At 43.2% G+C, this 25,155-nt stretch overlaps 2 protein-coding genes across 7 annotated transcripts; both read right to left on the bottom strand.

Moving 5' to 3' along the window:
• Nucleotides 1-5,949: 5,949 nt before the first annotated feature.
• LOC135549055 (sclerostin domain-containing protein 1-like) lies at nt 5,950-9,440 on the bottom strand. The gene is made up of 2 exons (XM_064979122.1): nt 9,108-9,440; nt 5,950-8,512 (listed from the first exon to the last, which is right to left on the bottom strand). Exons 1-2 carry the CDS (start codon nt 9,301-9,303, stop codon nt 8,028-8,030), a joined length of 681 nt encoding a protein of 226 aa, XP_064835194.1. The 5' UTR covers nt 9,304-9,440; the 3' UTR covers nt 5,950-8,027.
• A 7,821-nt stretch (nt 9,441-17,261) lies between these two features.
• Nucleotides 17,262-25,042, bottom strand: LOC135549763 (ankyrin repeat and MYND domain-containing protein 2-like). Of its 6 annotated transcripts, XM_064980036.1 has the most exons (5): nt 22,820-23,258; nt 21,015-21,254; nt 19,279-19,415; nt 18,824-18,869; nt 17,262-18,356 (listed from the first exon to the last, which is right to left on the bottom strand). In XM_064980036.1, the coding sequence occupies exons 3-5, from the start codon at nt 19,396-19,398 to the stop codon at nt 18,298-18,300; spliced, it is 225 nt and encodes a 74-aa protein (XP_064836108.1). In that variant the 5' UTR covers nt 19,399-19,415; nt 21,015-21,254; nt 22,820-23,258; the 3' UTR covers nt 17,262-18,297. The 6 variants fall into 6 exon arrangements, with proteins under 6 accessions (XP_064836108.1, XP_064836110.1, XP_064836106.1 ...); XM_064980038.1 differs by lacking the exons at nt 21,015-21,254; nt 22,820-23,258 and adding an exon at nt 24,941-25,042; XM_064980034.1 differs by lacking the exons at nt 21,015-21,254; nt 22,820-23,258 and adding an exon at nt 23,620-23,751.
• Nucleotides 25,043-25,155: the final 113 nt, after the last annotated feature.

The raw sequence follows: 25,155 nt of genomic DNA, 5'->3' as shown, positions 1-25,155 counted from the left end.
TCTGTAGATGTCTGGAAGCGCTCCCCAAACTCTCAAGGGCCAGATATCTTACGCTCTCTGTCAGGTAAGAGGAATGAACTGAAGATAAGGACATGAGTACCCATGAAGGGCCTCTGTGCAAAGTACCCTCTCACGCAGGCACACACGTGTGCCCACACACATACACACACACACACACAGACATGCATGCACACACTCACACACACACTTTCAATATCATTCATCAGTTACGCTGGGGCCAAAAGAACATAACTCTTCCTGCGTGTGACATTTATTTCTCTCAGTGTCGCTGCCAGTTACTGTGCCAGGTCATTACGGAACTAAAATGGCCGTTTCTTCAGATGAGGTGACAAAACCAACACTTCTCACTAATGAGGGAAAATCCTACAGGTGCCAATGAAGAGAAAAGGAAAAAGACTTGAAATAAAAGCATTTATAGATCTGTCAAGATCTAGACGTTTTGAAGTTGTGAGTATAATGATGACAAAATGTCTTAGGAAAATATCCCTGTGTTGCATTTTATAGACTGGGTTGAGGCTTGAACATACTCTATGTAAGGGAGAGTACATGCAGCATCACTCCGTCAAGGGAAATGCATGTATAGTATTATTTCTAACAATTATCTCTACATATATTTCAAGATGTTGTGTATCTCTGGAGTTAATCAGAATTAGAGGTCGACCGATTATGATTTTTCAACGCCGATACCGGTAACGATTATTGGGGGACCAAAAAAAGCCGCTAGCGATTAATCTGCCGATTTTTACATATATATTTATAATAATGACAATTACAACATTACTGAATGAACACTTTTATTTTAACTTAATATATTACATAAATAAAATCAATTTAGTCTCAAATAAATAATGAAACATGTTCAATTTGGTTTAAATAATGCAAAAACACAGTGTTGGAGAAGAAAGTAAAAGTGCAATATGTGCCATGTAAGAAAGCTAACGTTTCAGTTCCTTGCTCAGAACATGAGAACATATGAAAGCTGGTGCTTCCTTTTAACATGAGTCTTCAATATTCCCAGTTAAGAAGTTTTAGGTTGTAGTTATTATAGGAATTATATGACTATTTCTCTCTATACCATTTGTATTTCATATACATTTGACTATTGGATGTTCTTATAGGCACTTTAGTTTTGCCAGCCTAATCTAGGGAGTTGATAGGCTTGAAGTCATAAACAGCGCAATGCTTGAAGCACAGCGAAGAGCTTCTGGCAAACGCAGGAAAGTGCTGTTTGAATGAACGCTTACAAGCCTGCTGCTGCCTACCACCGCTTAGTCAGACTGCTCTATCAAATATCAAATCATAGACTTAATTATAATATAATAAACACACAGAAATACGAGCCTTGGGTCATTAATATGGTCAAATCCAGAAACTATCATTTCGGAAACAAAACGTTTATTCTTTCAGTGAAATACGGAACAGTTCCGTATTTTATTGAACGGGTGGCAACCCTAAGTCTAAATATTGCTGTGACATTGCACAACCTTCAATGTTATGTCATAATTATGTAAAATTCTGGCAAATTAATTACGGTCTTTGTTAGTAAGAAATGGTCTTCACGCAGTTCGCAATGAGCCAGGTGGCCAAAACTGCTGCATATACCCTGACTCTGCTTGCAATGAACACAAGAGAAGTGACACAATTTCCCTAGTTAAAATACCTTCATGTTAGCAGGCAATATTACCTAAATATGCAGGTTTAAAAAATATATACTTATGTATTGATTTTAAGAAAGGCATTGATGCTTATGGTTAGGTACACATTGGTGCAATGACAGTGCTTTTTTCACGAATGTGCTTGTTAAATCATCATGCGTTTGGCGAAGTAGGCTGTGATTCGATGATAAATTAACATGCACCGCATTGATTATATGCAACGCAGGACAAGCTAGATAAACTAGTAATATCATCAACCATGTCACGTTCTGACCTTAGTTCCTTTGTTTTATCTTTGTTTTAGTATGATCAGGGTGTAAGTTGGGGTGGGCAGTCTATGTTCCTTTTTCTATAATTTGTGATTTCTGTGTTTGGCCTGGTATGGTTCTCAATCAGAGGCGGCTGTCATTCGTTGTCCCTGATTGAGAACCATACTTAGGTAGCCTGGTTTCACCTTTGAGTTGTGGGTGATTATTTTCCGTGTCAGTGTATGTTCCACACGGGACTGTTTCATTTGTTTCGTTTATTCACTTTGTTATTTTGTATTTTAGTGTTCAGCCAAATAAACAAGATGAACACTTACCACGCTGAGCATTGGTTCGACATCTCTTACTCCTCATCAGAAGAAGAGGAGAGTCGTTACAAACCATGTGTAGTTAACTAGTGATTATGTTAAGATTGATTGTTTTTTATAAGATAAGTTTAATGCTAGCTATCAACTTACCTTGGCTCCTTGCTACACTCGCGTAACAAGTGGTCAGCCTGCCACGCAGTCTCCTCGTGGAGTGCAATGTAATCGGCCATAATCGGCATCCAAAAATGCCGATTTCCGATTGTTATGAAAACTTGAAATCGGCCCTAATTAATCGGCCATTCAACACAATCACAATCGCTTTTTTGTCTTTTAATCATTTTAAGCAGATGCTCTGCTTTTATGACACCTGCAGGCTCTAGCTTTGTCTTATCTTGAATATTGTCCAGTTGTGTGGTCGAGTGCTGCAAGGAAAGACCTAGGGAAGCTGCAGCTGGACCAGAACAGAGCAGCACGTCTTGCTCTTCATTGTAATCAGATGACTGATATAAATACTATGCATGCCAGTCTCTCTTGGCTAAGAGTTGAGAGACTGAGTGCATCACTTCTTTTTATAAGAAACATTGTGTTGAAAATCCCAAATTGTTTGCATAGTCAACTTACACAACTCTGACATACACATTTACTCCACCAGACATGTCACCAGCGGGTATTTTCACAGTCCCCAAATCCAGAACAAATTCAAGAAAGCGTACAGTATTATATAGAGACATTATTGCATGGAACTTCAATCCATCTCATATTGCTCAAATAAACAGCAACCTGGTTTTAAAAATCAGATAAAGCAACACCTCACGGCACAACGCCTCTCCCCTATCTGACCTAGATAGTGTGTGTGTATGTATTGACATGTAGTCTACATGTGCCTTTTTTACATTCATGTAGTTCTGTCCTTGAGCTGTTCCTGTCTTTTAATGTTCTGTATTATGTCATGTTTCATGTTTTGTGTGGAGCCCAGGAAGAGTAGTTGCTGCTTTTGCAACAGGGAGGCCTAATAAAATACCAAAAATACCAAATCACAGGTTTAAACACTTTTAACATAGGCCAGGCCCTGTAGTTACCTCATATTTCAATGATAATGCCTTGCATTACAGTTGGGAAGAAAACACTTCAATTTGCTCAACTTGCATTGTCTCAACCATTGGCTCAACGAACTCCAAGGCAAACATTATGACAATATTAGCCCACACAGCTACAGGGATGTACTTTCATGCTAGGGTAAGGACCTCATATTGAAGACTATAGAGACCCCAACTGGTATATAGAACAATATTTAAAGTATCGACTTTGGTTTAAATACAAGCATCATGAAACCTGTAACACAATAAATTCATTTGACTTCGTGAAAATCTGTTTTTTAGACCTAATTTACCACTTTGTCCATGTGGTTTCTTGCTTCACAGACTAATGAGGCCTCATTAAATATTTGGTCAAATTATATATTTTGTATATGGTTTCCTAGAAACAAAGGTGGCTCGACTCACCCCTTTTGGCTCAAGGGTCAACTTACCCCACTATCCACTTCATCCCCTGGATGACACTAGCCTATATCAACTCTTGACGATGCTCACTGCCCATCACCGCCGACATTCGACTCCATTGCATTTTCCTCATATTTGGCATCATCCACAGTTTGCTAATGTTTAGATATCATGCTAGCATTTTCAAGAGCGTTCCTACTGCTAGACATGTCCCACGCTTGTTATACAACATATCACAAGTGAGTAGAAATGATAACAATGACTGGTTATTATAAAGGTAGCCTACATTGTATCATCGACCTGTAGCCCTAATCACCACAGCCTATTGTCTGTGGGCTGTTTGTGATGGTGCGTGCCGGTCACGTAGATATCCAGCCGGTTCGCACGCTCATTAACTCAAATGTTCTATCTGTTCATCTACGTTTTCCTATCTGTGTTGTGTATTGGCCATTGATATTTAAACTATTGAGAACTATTGACTACAGAGAGATATACTGTATGAATGTTAAAAACCTTTCCTGCAGTCAAATGACCAAATCACTCTCTAGTGGCGTCATGTGTGGAATGTTTTAAAGATGTTTCATAATTTCATAATTAATCAACTTTTTTTTTAAACGCCAAAAATCCGGTGTTTCTATGTCAAATGATTTTCTTATATTTCAGTCTTCTGTGACGTGTATAACATGTGATGTACTGTATACAAACTCAAAACGTAATACATTTCAACTCTATATCTGACATGGTACAGATGTCTTCTTTTTCGTAAGCCCATAACCTTGTGTGTGAGGTGTAATACTTTTGTTTCCAAGTAGAAAGACTACCAAGAAACACTGTTTGACCCTGATTTAGCCCACTGCAGTAAAATGTTCATTAATAAAATACCTGTTTAGGTGCATTTTTTATTATCCCAGTGTTAGGTGTTGGGCTTCTACTAGACTCTCAAAAGGTTATATTGTAGTAGTTGTCCCAGTGAGGCAATGATGTCAGACTGAAGGGAGAAAATGTATATTTCATAATTGATATGAAACCTGAGAGACAAAGGGGGACGAGGGTGCCATTCCGGAAGTAGTCATTTTATTTTGACTACGACCAATATGCTCTATGCAGTGCAAAAGGGATACGATGTTTGGTTGCGAAGAGATTGATGCAGTGTTGCTGCTTGCTGTGACTGATCATTTTTCCCATCAGTGTCAGATCAGTGTCTGATCATGGAAGCTGCTAGCCCATGTATCCTCATGTCTACTATTGGTGATAGGGAGGATTAGCCTTGTAGTGGCATTGGCTCTAAATGACACTCTGGTTTGGCAGCCAGCCTGGTAATAGCAGATAATTATGTCATAATTCATTGGGCCTCATTATAATGAATCGTTACCACATGGACACCGCTCAGTTCAGCTCCGACACCCACCTGCCCAGCACCGGCTGGGGTGAGAAGGTCACCATCTACCCCTGTCATCAGATCAACCACCTGGTTGAGTTCAGTTGGGCACACCATAGAAAAGGAAACAAAACATTATTTTAATGGAAAATGAAAATGACTGTTTTTGATTGGAATAGTACGAAGTCCAAGTAGTCCCTCCCTGATCTGATTTAGTTCTTGTTTCTTCAGGCGCTAATGATCATGACCCTGGTTTCTCAGGTATGGGTTCTGGAGGTAGAAAGTAGAAAGGTGCCTCACACTTCCTGGGAAAGGATTCGATGCAGTTCTATCAGTGTGAGACATCAGACTACGACAGGATGTGGAGTTCTGTACAAGTCAAGTATTACAAGATTACAAGGCTGAGCCTCAGAAGTGCTTCCATAAGCATGTAATTATGGTTCACAGTCCTACACAGAGCCACGGTTGAACAGAGAGAGAGAGAGAGAGAGAGAGAGAGAGAGGGAGGGAGGGAGAGATAGAGATAGAGAGAGAGAGAGAGAGAGAGAGAGAGAGAGAGAGAGAGAGAGAGAGAGAGAGAGAGAGAGGGAGAGAGAGGGGATGTGGTGGGGCCAGCAGTGTGGAGATTGAAACACTGGCAGGCTAGCATGTGATGAGAGGGTATAAGTTACAAATTGCATGCTTCAAGATTAAAGAGAGGTAGAGGAAGAGCAAGAGAAAGAGAGAGGGGGGAGAGAGCGAGAGGGAGAGAAGGAAAAGAATGAGTAAGTAATATGATTGCAGAGTGTCGGACAATGTCTATAATTCTTTAACGGCATCCGATTGACTTTGCAAATATGAGTTTATTGTCAGAGCATTTTTCACAGCATGTTTGTGGTAGTTACAATTCAAAGTAAAGGTAGTAGTTACAAGTCCTATAGCATCACTGCTACTCAGGAGGAGAATATGTTGTCAGGGACAATTACAGAGAGGAAGTTTTACAAGCCTTGTATTAATTGTGTCAATAACACAAGCTCTGCTTTGAGATTCACAGACATGATTTCCCTATGCTTCTTCCACCTTATGGTACGCACCACTCTGGTGCTGTCAGTTTTAGAACCACTCTGTCCTAATGCCAAAACTAGCTGCCATCCCCTAACTAGGAATATCAAGGGTTCCCAATGCTCTTTAACTTCCCCGTAGTACTTGCACTGCAAGTACTAAATATATAGCTTTCATGGTATTACAATGAAGGGGTATCTGACACAGTCATGTATGTTAACATGTAGCTCCTGACTGGAACATGCCCAGTAGCCTGAAGGAGAGAGGATTCCTGCACAGAGTACAGTTTCTATTACACTCAATAGAACATTTCATCACTGGCTAATGCTTCTGTTGTTTCTGACTTCCTGTTTGCTGTGAAGTTATAGCTCTTCTGCCTGTGGCCTCATGCTCAAGGCATTTAACTACTAATGATTAAAGCACAATTTATTGACAAGTAAATCAATTGTTATTATACAAATAATTAAAGAAAAGGCATTTTTTATTTTAAATCAGTGATTTAATCATAGTAGACAATATTTATTTCATTATCCAAAGGCAAATAATTTGAGACACAACTTGTCCAGAAAGTGATTACATGGAATGTAGCAAATATGTATAAAAAAAGATGAGCTTATTTCTATTAAGTTTAGCTATCTCCGTACGAAAATATATTACATTGTCATAGTAATCCATTACATACTTTGAAAAGTAATTATAGACGTGGCTGATGTACCTAGTGTAACTTTATGAACAAATGCACAATGCTCAATCACCCTATTACTGGCAAGGTCAATTAAGATTAAAAGCATCATTACGTGTTCTACCCAAAAAAAATGTGATATACCTGATCAAGTGTATTTGTGGCCAATGCTGTGTAGGAAAAACTAACTCTGAAAACAAGAATATCAGAACACAGGAGTAATACCGGGATACTTGTACAGAGAAACCCTGTGGCTGCGCATTTCATGGAGGCTCGTCACGACATCAGCTCTCTGAGATACATTGGTATGGAACATGTTAAGAATCCTAGGAGGGGTGAGATACTGATCATCTATTACTAAGAAGAGAAATGTTTTGGATTCACCGTTTTCGTACCATGTCTCCTAAAGGTCTGAACCAGGAGTTTGATATCAGAACATTTCTTACATGAATGTCACTTTGATTTGTCATGCCTTTCAGGTCTCTTACTTGGTCATTTTGTACCTATATATTCTTTTCTGAAACTACTATATGTGCCCGTCTCATTGATATCACATTATTAGAGATGCACAAATTGTTTTTGCCCCCACCATGCATCATGTGCTTATTTGGTCATGTCAGGTGAAATGTGTATATTTTGGGAAGTGAGCACTCAGTCTGTTTGACCAGAAGAAGATCTGTTTGGGTTGGAAATGTTGTCAAGAAAGTGATGATTTGGGAGTCTTAATAGTGTGAGGGCCTTCTTGTTCTTTACTAGTATACTTTGAAAAGGAACACAAAGAGTATAGAATCACTATTTATATACATACCATGCCATTTTATGTTATTATAAACATTACTATTTGGACAACATACTCAGCTGTTGATAGGAACACTTCATCTCACATTGTCTCATGTGGTTCTTGTACTATTTAAACTAGTCTTATTCTATCACATACAAAAACACATACATTTACAAACACATCCACAGTGGTCAAAATTTGGCAAACCAGTTGCACTGTCTGAAGAATCATTGCATAGCCTTCTCCATATAGCTACTTTAAACATAGCGAACACATTGGCTCCATCTAAACAAAACTAGTGTCTGTTGGTGCTGCAGTTGTTTCTTAAGTGGGGGCACAGAGAGACCTTCCATCCCCTCAGAGGTGGACAGAGCACCCCTGACCAGAAGTCTCCGTTCAGTCATTTTTAGGCTGTTCTTCAGCCCAGTCCTCCTGCCCAGAACGTCCATTCTTCCCTTCCTTTCCCTTCCTCCTCTTGGGCCCCTGGAGTGTGGAGCTCTGCCCCTGGGCCTGCCCAACCTCCACCTCTGACTTCCCATTCCCTGAGTCATTGTTCTGCCTGGAGTAGCGTTTACACTTGCAGGAAGTAACCACAGTGATCTTGTAGGTCCTGGAGCTTCCGTTCTGACACTGCAGTCTGATGCGCTGGGTCCGGGTCCGGTCGATGACACAACGCCACTCCTGGGCCTCCCGCCGGCTCCAGAACTTTCCGGTGTAGCCGGGACCGGAGCCGATCCAGTTGGGCAGTAGGTGGGAGGGGAGACACTCCCCAGCACAAACCAGCTCCTTGACCGGGTTCAGGCTGGTGCACTGGCCGTCTGAGATGTACTTGGTGGAGCGCAGCTCTCTGCAGCCCACCTGGCTCTGTGCCTGGCCCTGCTCTGTGACAGAGCGAGAGAGACTGTTACCTTCTGTCAGATACATATTGTCAAAACCTAATCTTGCTGTCAAACTTTTAGGCAGAAAATTGAGTAATCCCAAAAATTCAAACTAAAATATAAATCAAACGATGTTCAAATGCGTTGCTCAAATACTTGAAAGTATTTTAGGTGTGTTTGATTTATTTATTTTGGATGGGATTATTCCATGTAATGCTCTTATTAAAGATTGGTTTTGACAGTTCAACAATAACTGTGGCATGGTCAGGGTAATCTGATGTGCAGCATGAGTTAACAAGAAGTCCAATACAATTACAAATGCTTGAACTTTTAACTTTTCTCCCATTCAAACACTCAAGTCTCCCATTCAAGTCTATGATTCAACTTTAGTTTATTTAACTCCCATTTTTGTCTGTGGAAAATGTGCCTATATACAGAATTATATCACTTCCAATACTATATAATCAATACTTTAGCAATATACATATTGACCTTTTGCTAAATTACACTTCAGGATCAGTGAATACAATGAATTTGTTTGGTCCACTATGAATTGTTGAATTAATCCATTTAGAATGTGCATAAACATGCAACTCACCTTTCCTCGCATCACTAGTCAAACGTCTTCCTCCGTTGCGTGCTTGATTCATTGATACATTACTACTCGGTGTATCCTGGACCGTACTTATCAACTGAGCGTTTAAAGTTTCCGTGGCGCCGTTCTTGACAGCTTGACAGCTTCTTATCAGAAGGAAAAATAGCGCAAGCTGGTACCCACTCGTGGTAAGAAGCATCTCTGCACCTCCCCGTAGGCACTCGGCAGGCAGGTAGGTAGAGAGTGAGAGAATGTATGTGCAGCGATCTAAAGGAGGAATTAGCTCGTTATGATGTTACTTTACCTATTGTTCGGTCGCTTATATACCCGCCTCTTGTTTTGCCACAACATCTTAGTGCGCATGCAGTGCGTGCTTTTTCTGAATGACCGAGGCGTTTTCACTCACAGCTACGCCCACAAAAGCAAAGGGCAGTGCGTTTTTTTACAGCTTGTATACTCCTCCAAGTACCATGTACATAGGCTGCCAGTCAGTCGAGTCAACACATAGACAGACAATTAAAAGATGTTTCTGTCAACATAGTTTGATGAACGTTGCTGTCCTCTATGGATAGGCCAGTGGACAGAACATGATCAACACCTATATAAAGGGTTATAATAAACTAGCAATAATACTGGTTTGTTGACCATCAGGTAACTGTGTGTAAATAATCTATTAATTATTGAATGAATGTATACAAATCATATGTAGATAATCAAAGAGTGCCACATGCCAGAGGCATATCCTTTGATACTCTATTTCATGATGATTTGTAAGTTTATAGTTAACATTTTTTCAATTTCTGAACGGATTGATTTGTCTTAGCAAGGAAGCTCAGCTGGAGACCCTGCAGTGAGACCAGGTGAGTACATAGCTCTGGTCCTGGGCGATAGTGTGCGTTCCTAGCGGAAAGCACTAACGCCCTGGACCAGAGGTAGTGATTACTGTAGTTCTCATGTGTTCTCTCATCCAGTGATCTCTCCATCTCTGCAGTTCAGGTGCTTCAGGTAAACTCACCAACATGATGTATGATGCATTACCCAAATCAGAGAATAAGACAAACGTTTAGATCTCCTCCTTCAGCCCTCCATCCACCCATTCATCCTGTCGACTCCTTGCCCCTAAGAACCAGTGTCTGTTTTCACTCCTTTCCCAGGCCTGCCCTGACAATGAATTCACCCAACGTCTCCTCAGCTATGTCCCCTCCTTTGATAAGCGTGAAAATAAATCCACTGTAAAACTGTCCAGGCTCATGCCATATTGTTAAATAAGTAGCTTTTCTTTTTCATATCTTATTTCTTCTTTCCTTTTAAAAGCCCCGCTGTCCAAACAATCTCCTATTACCTGCAAAAAGCAATGTTAGTCATACTGTCTGGAAGAAGGGGAGGGAATGGATGAGGCTGAGGGGAAACTGAGAAGAGGGAACCTGGGGGCTTAAAAGAGGACTATCTAAGTTATATGATACCATGACGCGGGCAGCATTCGCACATTTATACATCTCAAAAACCGGAAATTTGAGATCAATCCTTTTATGCTTCCGTGAGTGACATGACATATAGGTGAAGAGAGAGGGATAATAGAGGGGGAAACAGGGGGGTGGGGGGGTGATGTGGGGGGGCGAACCAGGGGGGATGTGAGGGATGAGGAAACAGAGGGGATGTGGAGGATGGGTTAACAGAGGGGATGTGGAGGATGGGTTAACAGGGGATGTGGAGGATGAGTTAACACAGAAGATGTGGAGGATGAGTTAACAGGGGGGATGTGGAGGATGGGTTAACAGAGGGGATGTGGAGGATGAGTTAACAGAGAGGGATGTGGAGGATGGGTTAACAGAGGGGATGTGAAGGATGAGTTAACAGAGTGGATGTGGAGGATGGGTTAACAGAGGGGATGTGGAGGATGGGTTAACAGAGGGGATGTGGAGGATGAGTTAACAGAGGGGATGTGGAGGATGGGTTAACAGAGGGGATGTGGAGGATGAGTTAACAGAGGGGATGTGGAGGATGGGTTAACAGAGGGGATGTGGAGGATGGGTTAACAGAGGGGATGTGGAGGATGGGTTAACAGAGGGGATGTGAAGGATGGGTTAACAGAGGGGATGTGGAGGATGGGTTAACAGGGGATGTGGAGGATGAGTTAACACAGAGGATGTGGAGGATGAGTTAACAGGGGGGATGTGGAGGATGGGTTAACAGAGGGGATGTGGAGGATGAGTTAACAGAGAGGGATGTGGAGGATGGGTTAACAGAGGGGATGTGAAGGATGAGTTAACAGAGTGGATGTGGAGGATGGGTTAACAGAGGGGATGTTTGGGTTAACAGAGGGGATGTGGAGGATGAGTTAACAGAGGGGATGTGGAGGATGGGTTAACAGAGGGGATGTGGAGGATGAGTTAACAGAGGGGATGTGGAGGATGGGTTAACAGAGGGGATGTGGAGGATGGGTTAACAGAGGGGATGTGGAGGATGGGTTAACAGAGGGGATGTGAAGGATGGGTTAACAGAGGGGATGTGGAGGATGGGTTAACAGAGGGGATGTGGAGGATGGGTTAACAGAGGGGATGTGGAGGATGGGTTAACAGAGGGGATGTGAAGGATGAGTTAACAGAGTGGATGTGGAGGATGGGTTAACAGAGGGGATGTGGAGGATGAGTTAACAGAGGGGATGTGGAGGATGGGTTAACAGAGGGGATGTGGAGGATGAGTTAACAGAGGGGATGTGGAGGATGGGTTAACAGAGGGGATGTGGAGGATGAGTTAACAAAGGGGATGTGGAGGATAAGTTAACAGAGGGGATGTGGAGGATGGGTTAACAGAGGGGATGTGGAGGATGGGTTAACAGAGGGGATGTGAAGGATGAGTTAACAGAGGGGATGTGGAGGATGGGTTAACAGAGGGGATGTGGAGGATGGGTTAACAGAGGGGATGTGGAGGATGGGTTAACAGAGGGGATGTGAAGGATGAGTTAACAGAGTGGATGTGGAGGATGGGTTAACAGAGGGGATGTGGAGGATGGGTTAACAGAGGGGATGTGGAGGATGAGTTAACAGAGGGGATGTGGAGGATGGGTTAACAGAGGGGATGTGGAGGATGAGTTAACAGAGGGGATGTGGAGGATGGGTTAACAGAGGGGATGTGGAGGATGGGTTAACAGAGGGGATGTGGAGGATGGGTTAACAGAGGGGATGTGAAGGATGGGTTAACAGAGGGGATGTGGAGGATGGGTTAACAGAGGGGATGTGGAGGATGGGTTAACAGAGGGGATGTGGAGGATGGGTTAACAGAGGGGATGTGAAGGATGAGTTAACAGAGTGGATGTGGAGGATGGGTTAACAGAGGGGATGTGGAGGATGAGTTAACAGAGGGGATGTGGAGGATGGGTTAACAGAGGGGATGTGGAGGATGAGTTAACAGAGGGGATGTGGAGGATGGGTTAACAGAGGGGATGTGGAGGATGAGTTAACAAAGGGGATGTGGAGGATAAGTTAACAGAGGGGATGTGGAGGATGGGTTAACAGAGGGGATGTGGAGGATGAGTTAACAGAGGGGATGTGGAGGATGGGTTAACAGAGGGGATGTGGAGGATGGGTTAACAGAGGGGATGTGGAGGATGGGTTAACAGAGGGGATGTGAAGGATGGGTTAACAGAGGGGATGTGGAGGATGGGTTAACAGAGGGGATGTGGAGGATGGGTTAACAGAGGGGATGTGGAGGATGAGTTAACAGAGGGGATGTGGAGGATGGGTTAACAGAGGGGATGTGGAGGATGGGTTAACAGAGTGGATGTGGAGGATGGGTTAACAGAGGGGATGTGGAGGATGGGTTAACAGAGGGGATGTGGAGGATGAGTTAACAGAGGGGATGTGGAGGATGGGTTAACAGAGGGGATGTGGAGGATGAGTTAACAGAGGGGATGTGGAGGATGGGTTAACAGAGGGGATGTGGAGGATGGGTTAACAGAGGGGATGTGGAGGATGGGTTAACAGAGGGGATGTGAAGGATGGGTTAACAGAGGGGATGTGGAGGATGGGTTAACAGGGGATGTGGAGGATGAGTTAACACAGAGGATGTGGAGGATGAGTTAACAGGGGGGATGTGGAGGATGGGTTAACAGAGGGGATGTGGAGGATGAGTTAACAGAGAGGGATGTGGAGGATGGGTTAACAGAGGGGATGTGAAGGATGAGTTAACAGAGTGGATGTGGAGGATGGGTTAACAGAGGGGATGTGGAGGATGGGTTAACAGAGGGGATGTGGAGGATGAGTTAACAGAGGGGATGTGGAGGATGGGTTAACAGAGGGGATGTGGAGGATGAGTTAACAGAGGGGATGTGGAGGATGGGTTAACAGAGGGGATGTGGAGGATGGGTTAACAGAGGGGATGTGGAGGATGGGTTAACAGAGGGGATGTGAAGGATGGGTTAACAGAGGGGATGTGGAGGATGGGTTAACAGAGGGGATGTGGAGGATGGGTTAACAGAGGGGATGTGGAGGATGGGTTAACAGAGGGGATGTGAAGGATGAGTTAACAGAGTGGATGTGGAGGATGGGTTAACAGAGGGGATGTGGAGGATGAGTTAACAGAGGGGATGTGGAGGATGGGTTAACAGAGGGGATGTGGAGGATGAGTTAACAGAGGGGATGTGGAGGATGGGTTAACAGAGGGGATGTGGAGGATGAGTTAACAAAGGGGATGTGGAGGATAAGTTAACAGAGGGGATGTGGAGGATGGGTTAACAGAGGGGATGTGGAGGATGGGTTAACAGAGGGGATGTGAAGGATGAGTTAACAGAGGGGATGTGGAGGATGGGTTAACAGAGGGGATGTGGAGGATGAGTTAACAGAGGGGATGTGGAGGATGAGTTAACAGAGGGGATGTGGAGGATGAGTTAACAGAGGGGATGTGGAGGATAAGTTAACAGAGGGGATGTGGAGGATGGGTTAACAGAGGGGATGTGGAGGATGAGTTAACAGAGGGGATGTGGAGGATGGGTTAACAGAGGGGATGTGGAGGATGAGTTAACAGAGGGGATGTGAAGGATGGGTTAACAGAGGGGATGTGGAGGATGGGTTAACAGAGGGAATGTGGAGGATGGGTTAACAGAGGGGATGTGGAGGATGGGTTAACAGAGGGGATGTGAAGGATGAGTTAACAGAGTGGATGTGGAGGATGGGTTAACAGAGGGGATGTGGAGGATGAGTTAACAGAGGGGATGTGAAGGATGGGTTAACAGATGGGATGTGGAGGATGGGTTAACAGAGGGGATGTGGAGGATAAGTTAACAGAGGGGATATGGAGGATGGGTTAACAGAGGGGATGTGGAGGATGGGTTAACAGAGGGATGGGGGGTGATGGGGGGGGGCGAACCAGGGGGGATGTGAGGGATGAGGAAACAGAGGGGATGTGGAGGATGGGTTAACAGAGGGGATGTGGAGGATGGGTTAACAGGGGATGTGGAGGATGAGTTAACACAGAGGATGTGGAGGATGAGTTAACAGGGGGGATGTGGAGGATGGGTTAACAGAGGGGATGTGGAGGATGAGTTAACAGAGGGGATGTGGAGGATGGGTTAACAGAGGGGATGTGGAGGATGAGTTAACAGAAGGGATGTGGAGGATGGGTTAACAGAGGGAATGTGGAGGATGAGTTAACAGAGGGGGATGTGGAGGATGGGTTAACAGAGGGGATGTGGAGGATGGGTTAACAGAGGGGATATGTAGGATGGGTTAACAGAGGGGATGTGGAGGATGGGTTAACAGAGGGGATGTGAAGGATGAGTTAACAGAGGGGATGTGGAGGATGGGTTAACAGAGGGGATGTGGAGGAAGGGTTAACAGAGGGGATGTGGAGGATGGGTTAACAGAGGGATGGGGGGGTGATGGGGGGGGTGAACCAGGGGGGATGTGAGGGATGAGGAAACAGAGGGGATGTGGAGGATGGGTTAACAGAGGATGTGGAGGATGAGTTAACACAGAGGATGTGGAGGATGAGTTCACAGGGGGATGTGGAGGATGGGTTAACAGAGGGGATGTGGAGGATGAGTTAACAGAGGGGATGTGGAGGATGGGTTAACAGAGGGGATGTGGAGGATGGGTTAACAGAGGGGATTTGGAGGATGAGTTAACAGAGGGGATGTGGAGGATGGGTTAACAGAGGGGATGTGGAGGATGAGTTAACAGAGGGGATGTGGAGGATGGGTTAACAGAGGGAATGTGGAGGATGAGTTAACAGAGGGGATGTGGAGGATGGGTTAACAGAGGGGATGTGGAGGATGGGTTAACAGAGGGGATGTGGAGGATGGGTTAACAGAGGGGATGTGGAGGATGAGTTAACAGGGGATGTGGAGGATGGGTTAACAGAGGGGATGTGGAGGATGAGTTAACAGAGGGGATGTGGAGGATGGGTTAACAGAGGGGATGTGGAGGATGAGTTAACAGGGGATGTGGATGATGGGTTAACAGAGGGAATGTGGAGGATGAGTTAACAGAGGGGATGTGGAGGATGGGTTAACAAACGGGATGTGGAGGATGGGTTAACAGAGGGGATGTGGAGGATGGGTTAACAGAGGGGATGTGGAGGATGAGTTAACAGAGGGGATGTGGAGGATGGGTTAACAGAGGGGATGTGGAGGATGAGTTAACAAAGGGGATGTGGAGGATAAGTTAACAGAGGGGATGTGGAGGATGGGTTAACAGAGAGGATGTGGAGGATGGGTTAACAGAGGGGATGTGAAGGATGAGTTAACAGAGGGGATGTGGAGGATGGGTTAACAGAGGGGATGTGGAGGATGGGTTAACAGAGGGGATGTGGAGGATGGGTTAACAGAGGGGGATGTGGAGGATGGGTTAACAGAGAGGGATGTGGAGGATGGGTTAACAGAGGGGATGTGGAGGATAAGTTAATAGAGGGGATGTGGAGGATGAGTTAACAGAGTGGATGTGGAGAATGGGTTAACAGGGGGGATGTGGAGGATGAGTTAACAGAGGGGATGTGGAGGATGGGTTAACAGAGGGGATGTGGAGGATAAGTTATCAGAGGGGATGTGGAGGATGAGTTAACAGAGGGGATGTGGAGGATGGGTTAACAGAGGGGATGTGGAGGATAAGTTAACAGAGGGGATGTGGAGGATAAGTTAACAGAGGGGATGTGGAGGATGAGTTAACAGAGGGGATGTGGAGGATGGGTTAACAGGGGATGTGGAGGATGAGTTAACACAGGGGATGTGGAGGATGAGTTAACAGGGGGGATGTGGAGGATGAGTTAACAGAGGGGATGTGGAGGATGGGTTAACAGAAGGGATGTGGAGGATGGGGGACAAGTCAGTTAGGGCTCTATTCACAGGCAGGCAACATGACAGCACCATGCTCGTTAGTTAGCTGTCCCCTATGAGCAGCAACCACACACATACACTATGAGCAGCAGCCACACACTATGAGCAGCAACCACACACATACACTATGAGCAGCAATGACACACATACACACTATGAGCAGCAGCCACACACATACACTATGAGCAGCAGCAGCCATAAGAGGCAGGGGCCACCGTCTGTTCTCCCGTGGGACCCTGGGCAGTGGAAGCTTGAGAACAATACTGACAGGAAGCGGAGACAGGGGTCTATAGAATTCAACAGCATGGCCGTAGGACTTAACTACCTGAAGTATCTGATGTTTGTGTGAGAAGATGGTCCATAAGTGCTCCTTTCCTGCCCTTGGGAAACTATAGTTATTATATAGATGGTGTTGAAGACCCTCTCTGGCATAGCAACCAAGAGGAGGCCGCCAACAAAAACAGGTCAACAATTGAGTTATTGAAACATTGGGAGATGTATTTGTTTATGAAGACCTTGTGTCTTGACTGGCTGACACATGACTATGAATTAAAGGTTACTGTCTGCACTGTGAGAATTGGAATGAACTTTGTTTCATATAGAGAATGCTCACTCTCTGCAAAGAAAGTCTGACAGCATATTGTATAGAACTATAGATTCAGCCAAAACATCATGCTCCAGTACCCTTTGAACCCTGCCGACAGAGTGCAGTAGCTGAATAACCAGTCATTAGAATCATTGCAATGGAAGGCAATAAAGGGGAAAGCTGCCATCTAGTGGCAAAACAAAAATATGGGAATGTCCCCATAACAACAAAATGGACAGTGAAGGACAAATATTAAGGCACTCTTTATTGATGTGATTGAAAATGTAAAACTGGAAAACAAAACAAATGCCATTTGGGTGTAAATGTTGGTCCAGCATTGAAGCCAGATCGTCATTGGGCCATCCGTGGATCATCTGTGACATGGACGGATATGGATACATCACTGGTAAGATGATCCATGGGTCTCAAGTTATAGAAGGAAATCACAAGTTTAGAGTGACACATATTGTGTGTTTTATCCACTGCCACAACAATGACAGGTATTGTTCAGTAAGGTGGTCCTATTTATACATGAAAGCATTTTTCACATTACTAATGTAAGGGAGGAAAATGTTATTTTAAGACATTAAAGATTATTAAAGGCTCACATTTGAAATAAGAAAGAATTTTCTCAAAACACATGCAAACTAGCAAAGCACATTAGAGCCAATACAGCTACACCTCAATGGCTGTTTTTACAATGGCAGTCCAATTCTGATCTTTTGCCCAATTTTCAACAAAAGATCTGATCTGACTGGTCAAAAGACTTTTTTTTGGGCAAAAGATCAGAATTGGGCTGCCTGTGTAAACACACCCAATATGCTATTGTACATCATATACACACCCTGAATACTTCAGTCTCCCCTATTCTAAACAGAATAGACCTCATTGGGTCCATAGCAACAGTCCTTCCTTAAACTCCAGTCCAGCTGCTTGGTGAATAAATTATTCATCCTCACTCTCAATCTGGACATCCTGGCCAATCAGTAATAATGCTGATTTTCATCATTCTCCTTTAAATCAGGGATTGATTCAGACCTCATACACCAAGTGAATGGAATCAATTCAGTTCAATATAACTTCATTATTAATATCACTGAACTCTGGCCAATCAGTAACATTAATCAATGAATCAATTAACTACCCAGTAGAAAAGAACACCAGCAGTACTTCTCATTCCTGGTGGCAGGATGGTGGTCCCTCTGAGGATGTGGAGGGGCAGTTTAGCTGGTCTGGCGCTGAGGGACTAGGACACCTTAACGACGCAATGCTCCTCTGCCTTAAAAACGCAGCTCTGCCAGGAAGCTGGCTGTCTCCTTCACCATGTCACTCTCCTCGTCTGGACCCAGGATAGAGAGGAGAGTGGGGAAACAGTCTAAAGTTGAACTTAGAAGGCATCACAAAGCTACAAGTATGTAACAAGCTACAGTAGTAAAGTAGGCTATTGAGGCCAGTATCCCACACTCAGAATAAGCCTATTCCTGGGCTAAAAAGCATGTCCAGTATGGAGCAACATAGCACAGTGTAGTATAACTATAGCAAACCTATTGTATGTGTTTACATCAGATAGGAGTGCATAGTTTAAAATATGCTAATAAAACATTTATTAGCATATAAGCATGGCGTATTCATGGATGAAATCATTAAGTATAACCAAAGTAATAGAGAGGGAAACAAATGAGAGAAACCACGTGCTTCTGTAGGTCGGAGGTGGTTTTCCTACCATGTTGCAGAGGGAACATCTCTTCTCTGCCCCTCTCTCTCCACACGTAGTGCAGAAATCAGCATCTATGAAGGTCATCTTACCTGTGAGAGCCTGGGTTAACACTGAGAACGCTGTCCGGTCGTTACCCTGGAGACGAGAAGCAGTGGAACATGGAATGTTAAACATTGAAGAGTGAACATTGCCATACGGAAAGGCATTTGTAATAACATCAATTGTCAATATAATCTAAATTAATTGAGAATGAACATGGACTCCTAAATATGCAAATTACACATTTAAAAAATGTTTTGCATAATCCAATCAATCTTCAATTGATTAATTTCCGCAGGGACAAATTACATGAGTCCATAGGAGGAGCCTTACACCAAATCAAATCAAGTATTGTTTGTCACATGCACCAAATACAACAGGTGTAGAACTTAGTGAAATGCTTACTTACAAGCCCTTAACAACAATGCAGTTTAAAACTTTTTTGGGGGATGAGACCTAAGTCAAAGGAAGGTTTGAATGGATGAATGAGTGGAAGTCCACTCACGATCTCCACTGGTGCGATGCTCATGACCTGCTGCTGTAGCAGTGCGGCTTCACAATAGGGAAACTTTCTGATGCAGTCTGTAATGAACTTCTCCTGGTACTGGAGGAAAACCATCTCCATCCCGCCCCTTCAACAGGCTGAGAGAAGAGATTTACAAAAAAATGTATTTTAAAGACAATGAAACATGGAAATTGTCTAGGGAACTGTCGATACAGTTTACATAAAGTATGCATGCAATATAAAGCACTATAAAACACAACAATTAGTACCCAATGGTTAGTCTGGAAATGTTAAAAGAAATAATTTAATTGGATGGGTACAGGTTAGAATGCTAGCAATGCAATCACATCAACTACTATCAAGAGAAACAAGATGATGCATGGAGTGTGACAACACACCTCTTGATAAGCACATCTCGCTTGTCATCACTACTTCTCTGATAGAGTTCAGTGTGCCAAATCGGAGGGCCTGTTGTCCGGACTTCTGACAGTCTCTATGGGTGTGCCACAGGGTTCAATTCTCGGGCCGACTCTCTTTTCTGTATACATCAATGATGTTGCTCTTGCTGCTGGTGATTCTCTGATCCACCTCTATGCAGACGACACCATTCTGTATACTTCTGGCCCCTCCTTGGACACTGTGTTTACTAACCTCCAGACGAGCTTCAATGCCATACAACTCTACTTCCATGGCCTCCAACTGCACTAAAAATGCAAGTAAAACTAAATGCATGCTTTTCAAGCGATCACTGCCCACCCGTCACTACTCTGGACGGCGCTGTCTTAGAATACGTGGATAACTACAAATACCTGGGTGTCTGGTTAGACTAAACTCTCCTTCCAGGCTCACATTAAGCATCTCCAATCCAAAATTAAATCTAGAATCGGCTTCCTATATCGCCACAAAGCATCCTTCACTCATGTTGCCAAACATACCCTCGTAAAACTGACCATCCTACCGATCCTCGACTTCGGTGATGTCATCTATAAAATAGCCTCCAACACTCCACTCAACAAACTGGATGCAGTCTATCACAGTGCCATCCGTTTTGTCACCAAAGCCCCATACACTACCCACCATTGCGACCTGTACTCTCTCGTTGGTTGGCCCTCGCTTCATACTCGTCACCAAACCCACTGGCTACAGGTTATCTACAAGTCTCTGCTAGGTAAAGCCCCGCCTTATCTCAGCTCACTGGTCACCATAACAGCACAAACTCCAGCAGGTATATATCACTGGTCACCCCCAAAGCCAATTCCTCCTTTGGTCGTCTTTCCTTCCAGTTCTCTGCTGCCCATGACTGGAACGAATTGCAAAAATCTCTGAAGCTGGAGACTCACATCTCCCTCACTAGCTTTAAGCACCAGCTGTAAGAGCAGCTTACAGATCACTGCACCTGTACATAGCCCATCTGTAAACAGCCCATCTATCTACCTACCTCATCCCCATACTGGTATTTATTTTGCTCTTTTGCACCCCAGTAAACCTACCTGCACATTCATCTTCTGCACATCTACCATTCCAGTGTTTAATTGCTATATTGTAATTACTTCGCCACCATGGCCTATTTATTTCCTTAACTTACCTCATTTGCACTCACTGTATATAGACTTTGTTTTCTTTTGTTCTACTGTATTATTGACTGTATGTTTTGTTTATTCTCTGTGTTGATGTATGTGTCGAATTGCTACGCTTTATCGCAGTTGCAAATGAGAACTTGTTCTCAACCAACCTACCTGGTTAAATAAAGGTGAAATAAAAAAATAAAATAAAAAAATAAATAATAAATCACAGTCCAGAAGAAAGGCCATGCATTTCTGCAGCACATAGCTAATGTAGTGCATCTTCATGGCCAGCACCTCGTTCATATCCTGCTACTTCACACACTGCTCACATAGCCGGTCCATGACATGGTAACACTTCTCTAATGCTCCCATGTCCACCAGCAGAGGGCATTCCCTGATCAGAAGCACCAGCTGGGGAAGGGGGGTAGAAAGTGTTAGAGAATGTTAGAAAAAGAGACGGAGCGAGAGAACTATAAAGAGCGAGGGAGAGAGAGAGAACTATAAAGAGTGAGGGAGAGAGAGAACTATAAAGAGCGAGGGAGAAAGAGAGAACTATAAAGAGCGAGAGAGAACTATAAAGAGCTAGAGAGAACTATAAAGAGCTAGAGAGCGAGAGAGAATTATAAAGAGAGAGAGAGAATTATAAAGAGCAAGAGAGAATTATAAAGAGAGAGCAAGAGAGAATTATAAAGAGAGAGAGAGAGAGCAAGAGAGAATTATAAGAGAGAGAGAGAGCAAGAGAGAATTATAAAGAGAGAGAGAGAGAGCAAGAGAGAATTATAAAGAGAGAGAGAGAGAGCAAGAGAGAATTATAGAGACAGAGAGAGCAAGAGAATTATAAAGAGAGAGAGAGAGCAAGAGAGAATTATAAAGAGAGAGAGAGAGCAAGAGAGAATTATAAAGAGAGAGAGAGAGAGCAAGAGAGAATTATCAAGAGAGAGAGAGAGCAAGAGAGAATTATAAAGAGAGAGAGAGAATTATAAAGAAAGAGAGAGAATTATAAAGAGAGAGAATTATAAAGAGAGAGAGAGCGAGAGAGAATTATAGAGAGAGAACGAGAGAGAATTATAAAGAGAGAGAGAATTATAAAGAGAGAGAACGAGGGAATTATAAAGAGCGAGAGAGAATTATAGAGAGAACGAGAGAGAATTATAAAGAGAGAGAGAGCAAGAGAGAATTATAAAGAGAGAGAGAATTATAAAGAGAGAGAGAGCAAGAGAGAATTATAAAGAGAGAGAGAGCAAGAGAGAATTATAAAGAGAGAGAGAATTATAAAGAGAGAGAACGAGGGAATTATAAAGAGCGAGAGAGAATTATAGAGAGAGAACGAGAGAGAATTATAAAGAGAGAGAGCAAGAGAGAATTATAAAGAGAGAGAGAGAGAGAGAGCAAGAGAGAATTATAAAGAGAGAGAATTATAAAGAGAGAGAGAGCAAGAGAGAATTATAAAGAGAGAGAGAGAGAGAGCAAGAGAGAATTATAAAGAGAGAGAGAGCAAGAGAGAATTATAAAGAGTGAGAGAGCAAGAGAGAATTATAAAGAGAGAGAGAGCAAGAGAGAATTATAAAGAGAGAGATAGCAAGAGAGAATTATAGAGAGAGAGAGAGCGAGAGAGAATTATAAAGAGAGAGATAGCAAGAGAGAATTATAGAGAGAGAGAGAGCGAGAGAGAATTATAAAGCGAGAGAGAATTATAGAGAGAGAGAGAGAATTATAGAGAGAGAGAGCGAGAGAGAGTTATAAAGCGAGAGAGAATTATAGAGAGAGAGAATTATAGAGAGAGAGAGAATTATAGAGAGAGAGAGAATTATAGAGAGAGAGAGAGAGAGTGAACGAGGGAGAGAAAGAGTTATAAAGAGCGAGGGAGAAAGAGAGGAAGAAGAGTACAAAACGAATACCTAATGATCCCACAATCTGAAAAGGAGGGAGAAAAACATGGACAGAGACAGCGAGAATAAGGCCCGGTTGCTCCTTACCCCACGCACCATTCCATTTAGCGCGTAACAATCCATGGTATTCGTAGTATGCTGTAACCTACTGTGTATCCTGCTGAGCTCCAATAGTGGAAGCTACTCTGCACTCTTAGAAAGAGGATTCCAAAGGGCTTATTCAGCTGTCCCCATAGGAGAGCCCTTTGAAGAACCCTTTTGGGTTCCATGTAGAACCCCCAGTGGAAAGGGTTCTATCTGGAATAAAAGGGTTTTACCTGTAACCAAAAAGGGTTCTCCAAAGGGCTCTAATATGGGACAGCCGAAGAACACGTTTAGGTTCTAGAGAGCACCTTTTTTTTCCTAAGAGTGTGTGAAGCCGTCACAGCTCATGTTCCAGAGAAGATGTCAAACAAAGCTGTTCAAGAGAAACAAATTAACACTTTCCAATGTTTCAACAAACTGAAATCCTATTACGTAAAGAAGCACTAACCTTCACAGAAACACTGTGGCAGAAACCACAAGCTGAGTACTGACTGGTCACTTGGTAGGCTACGGAATAAACACTCTCCTATGACGTCATAACTGACTCAGAAAAACACTTGTAAATAACTAGGTTCTCTCATCTAACCAACGAATGACAGCCACCAGGTGTATGCAGTTGGTTAGCCAGTCAAAACACATCAGACTATTCTTGTACATTGGTGCACTGCCCTGAGTGTAACATGACTTTATGTAAACATTTCATTGGACGATGTATACCATGTGTACCCTATACATACAACTAATAAAACTTCAAACGTGACTGTAGCCAGCAGGCTTATATAGCAGAGGACTGAGAGTGTTACCTCTCTCTGTGTCCTGCGTTCACGTCCAGACAGATAGATCTCTTCAGACAGATCTAAAGCGGGCAGTGGCACCATCGTATATACTGTCATCTCTGCTGCCCCATCTGATTCTGACAGACTGGACACAACACAACACAATGTGGTCTGAAGTAGTCTGTGGATTACATCTAGTGGCAGCGTGATGCTATTGTGGAACGTCCTGGAGTACTGCATCCTGCCCTCAAGAGTCTTCGCCATATGTCTTCATAACAATGGAAAACACATGCTGCAGGCCTATGCCCACGTTATTCATGCCTCTATGGCTACATCACTCTGTTTGTGGCACTAACCATTAGCATGTATGTGTAGAGGATTTTAGTCAAATTCACTTTTAAATGACAGTTATGGTTTATAATATTCTAAACATCTCAGGGGTATTTATGGCTAGCATATGGATCTGGGACAAGGATATCTTGTGGACATTAATGACAAATCTAATTTTAACATTGACAAATGACACAAACGCCACTGGTAACCTTGTCAGTTTTCCACAAGACTCCCTAGCCCCATCCATACCTCAGACAGTTGACACTGACATCATTGGAGCCCAGCAGCTCTACAACATCTTGCACATCACCCGAGAGAGATTTTAGATATAGATTGAAACATGCAATACCTCGATCTCATACATTCTCTTATAAATGATCTGTGCAATCTCTAATTCTTACCCCATAGGTATACAATTTGGCAAGAAACTGCGATTGTGAAACCAGCTGCACTCCAGCAGTTTGGTATAAAAATATATTTAATTTGTCATAATGTTATTGCGACTACTATGGCAAGTAACCTAGGCTAAAGAAATTATTACTATAAAATTATTACAGCTGTAATAAGTGTGCTGAGAGCCGGGAAGCAGGTACAGGGAGTGTTTTAATTAACAACCCAATCAACACGACCCACAAACACGTCACCAACATGAAAACAGAGTCCATAACACCTGAGGAAAGAACCAAGGGGAGTTACAGATATAGGGAAGATAATCAAGGAGGTGATGGAGTCCAGGTGATTGTCATGAGGTGCTGGTGCGCTTGACGATGGTGACAGGTGTGCGGGATAATCAGCAGCCTGATGACTTAGAGTCCGGATGAGGGAGTATACATGACAACAGCAAAAATGTAGCCTACTGAAAATGCAAGAAGCAAAAATACCCGTGGATAATTGTTTTAATCATATTGGTGTCACAACGCAAGACAATATTGTCACAAAATGCACTGAAAAAAATGAAAATAGCAGAAAAGCGTGTTTACAAAGTCAGACAAAAAAAAATCTACAAGCAATTTACCTGCTGCAATAACCTTAAATATTTCCCGCTCGTGTGCTGAAAGATCACCTTTCTTGGGAGCAGCCATTCTCTTTGTTGTTAACATGTCATTAATATTCTGAGTTCACAAGTGTTGACAAACAATATATTGCTGTGGATATGTATTTATCCCTAACTCGTCACTCCATTTGACATGACGACAGTAGAAGATGATTTACTTCACCACATTTCTAAAA

This window comes from Oncorhynchus masou, chromosome 12, assembly GCF_036934945.1.
Source record: "Oncorhynchus masou masou isolate Uvic2021 chromosome 12, UVic_Omas_1.1, whole genome shotgun sequence".
Classification (NCBI taxonomy): domain Eukaryota; kingdom Metazoa; phylum Chordata; class Actinopteri; order Salmoniformes; family Salmonidae; genus Oncorhynchus; species Oncorhynchus masou.
Note: the sequence above shows the minus strand (reverse complement) of the source record. Positions and strands in the feature narration are given on the sequence as shown.

Excerpts from the sequence above, each read along its gene's own strand:
- LOC135549055 (XM_064979122.1), bottom strand. The coding sequence starts at position 9,303 with ATGCTTCTTACCACGAGTGGGTACCAGCTTGCGCTATTTTTCCTTCTG. Across the intron at positions 8,513-9,107 it reads GACTAGTGATGCGAGGAAAG|AGCAGGGCCAGGCACAGAGC; the intron begins GTGAGTTGCATG and ends GCTCTGTCACAG.
- LOC135549763 (XM_064980038.1), bottom strand. The coding sequence starts at position 19,398 with ATGGAGATGGTTTTCCTCCAGTACCAGGAGAAGTTCATTACAGACTGC. Across the intron at positions 18,870-19,278 it reads GCATCGCACCAGTGGAGATC|GGTAACGACCGGACAGCGTT; the intron begins GTGAGTGGACTT and ends TCTCGTCTCCAG. Across the intron at positions 18,357-18,823 it reads GTTAACCCAGGCTCTCACAG|ACGAGGAGAGTGACATGGTG; the intron begins GTAAGATGACCT and ends TCCTGGGTCCAG.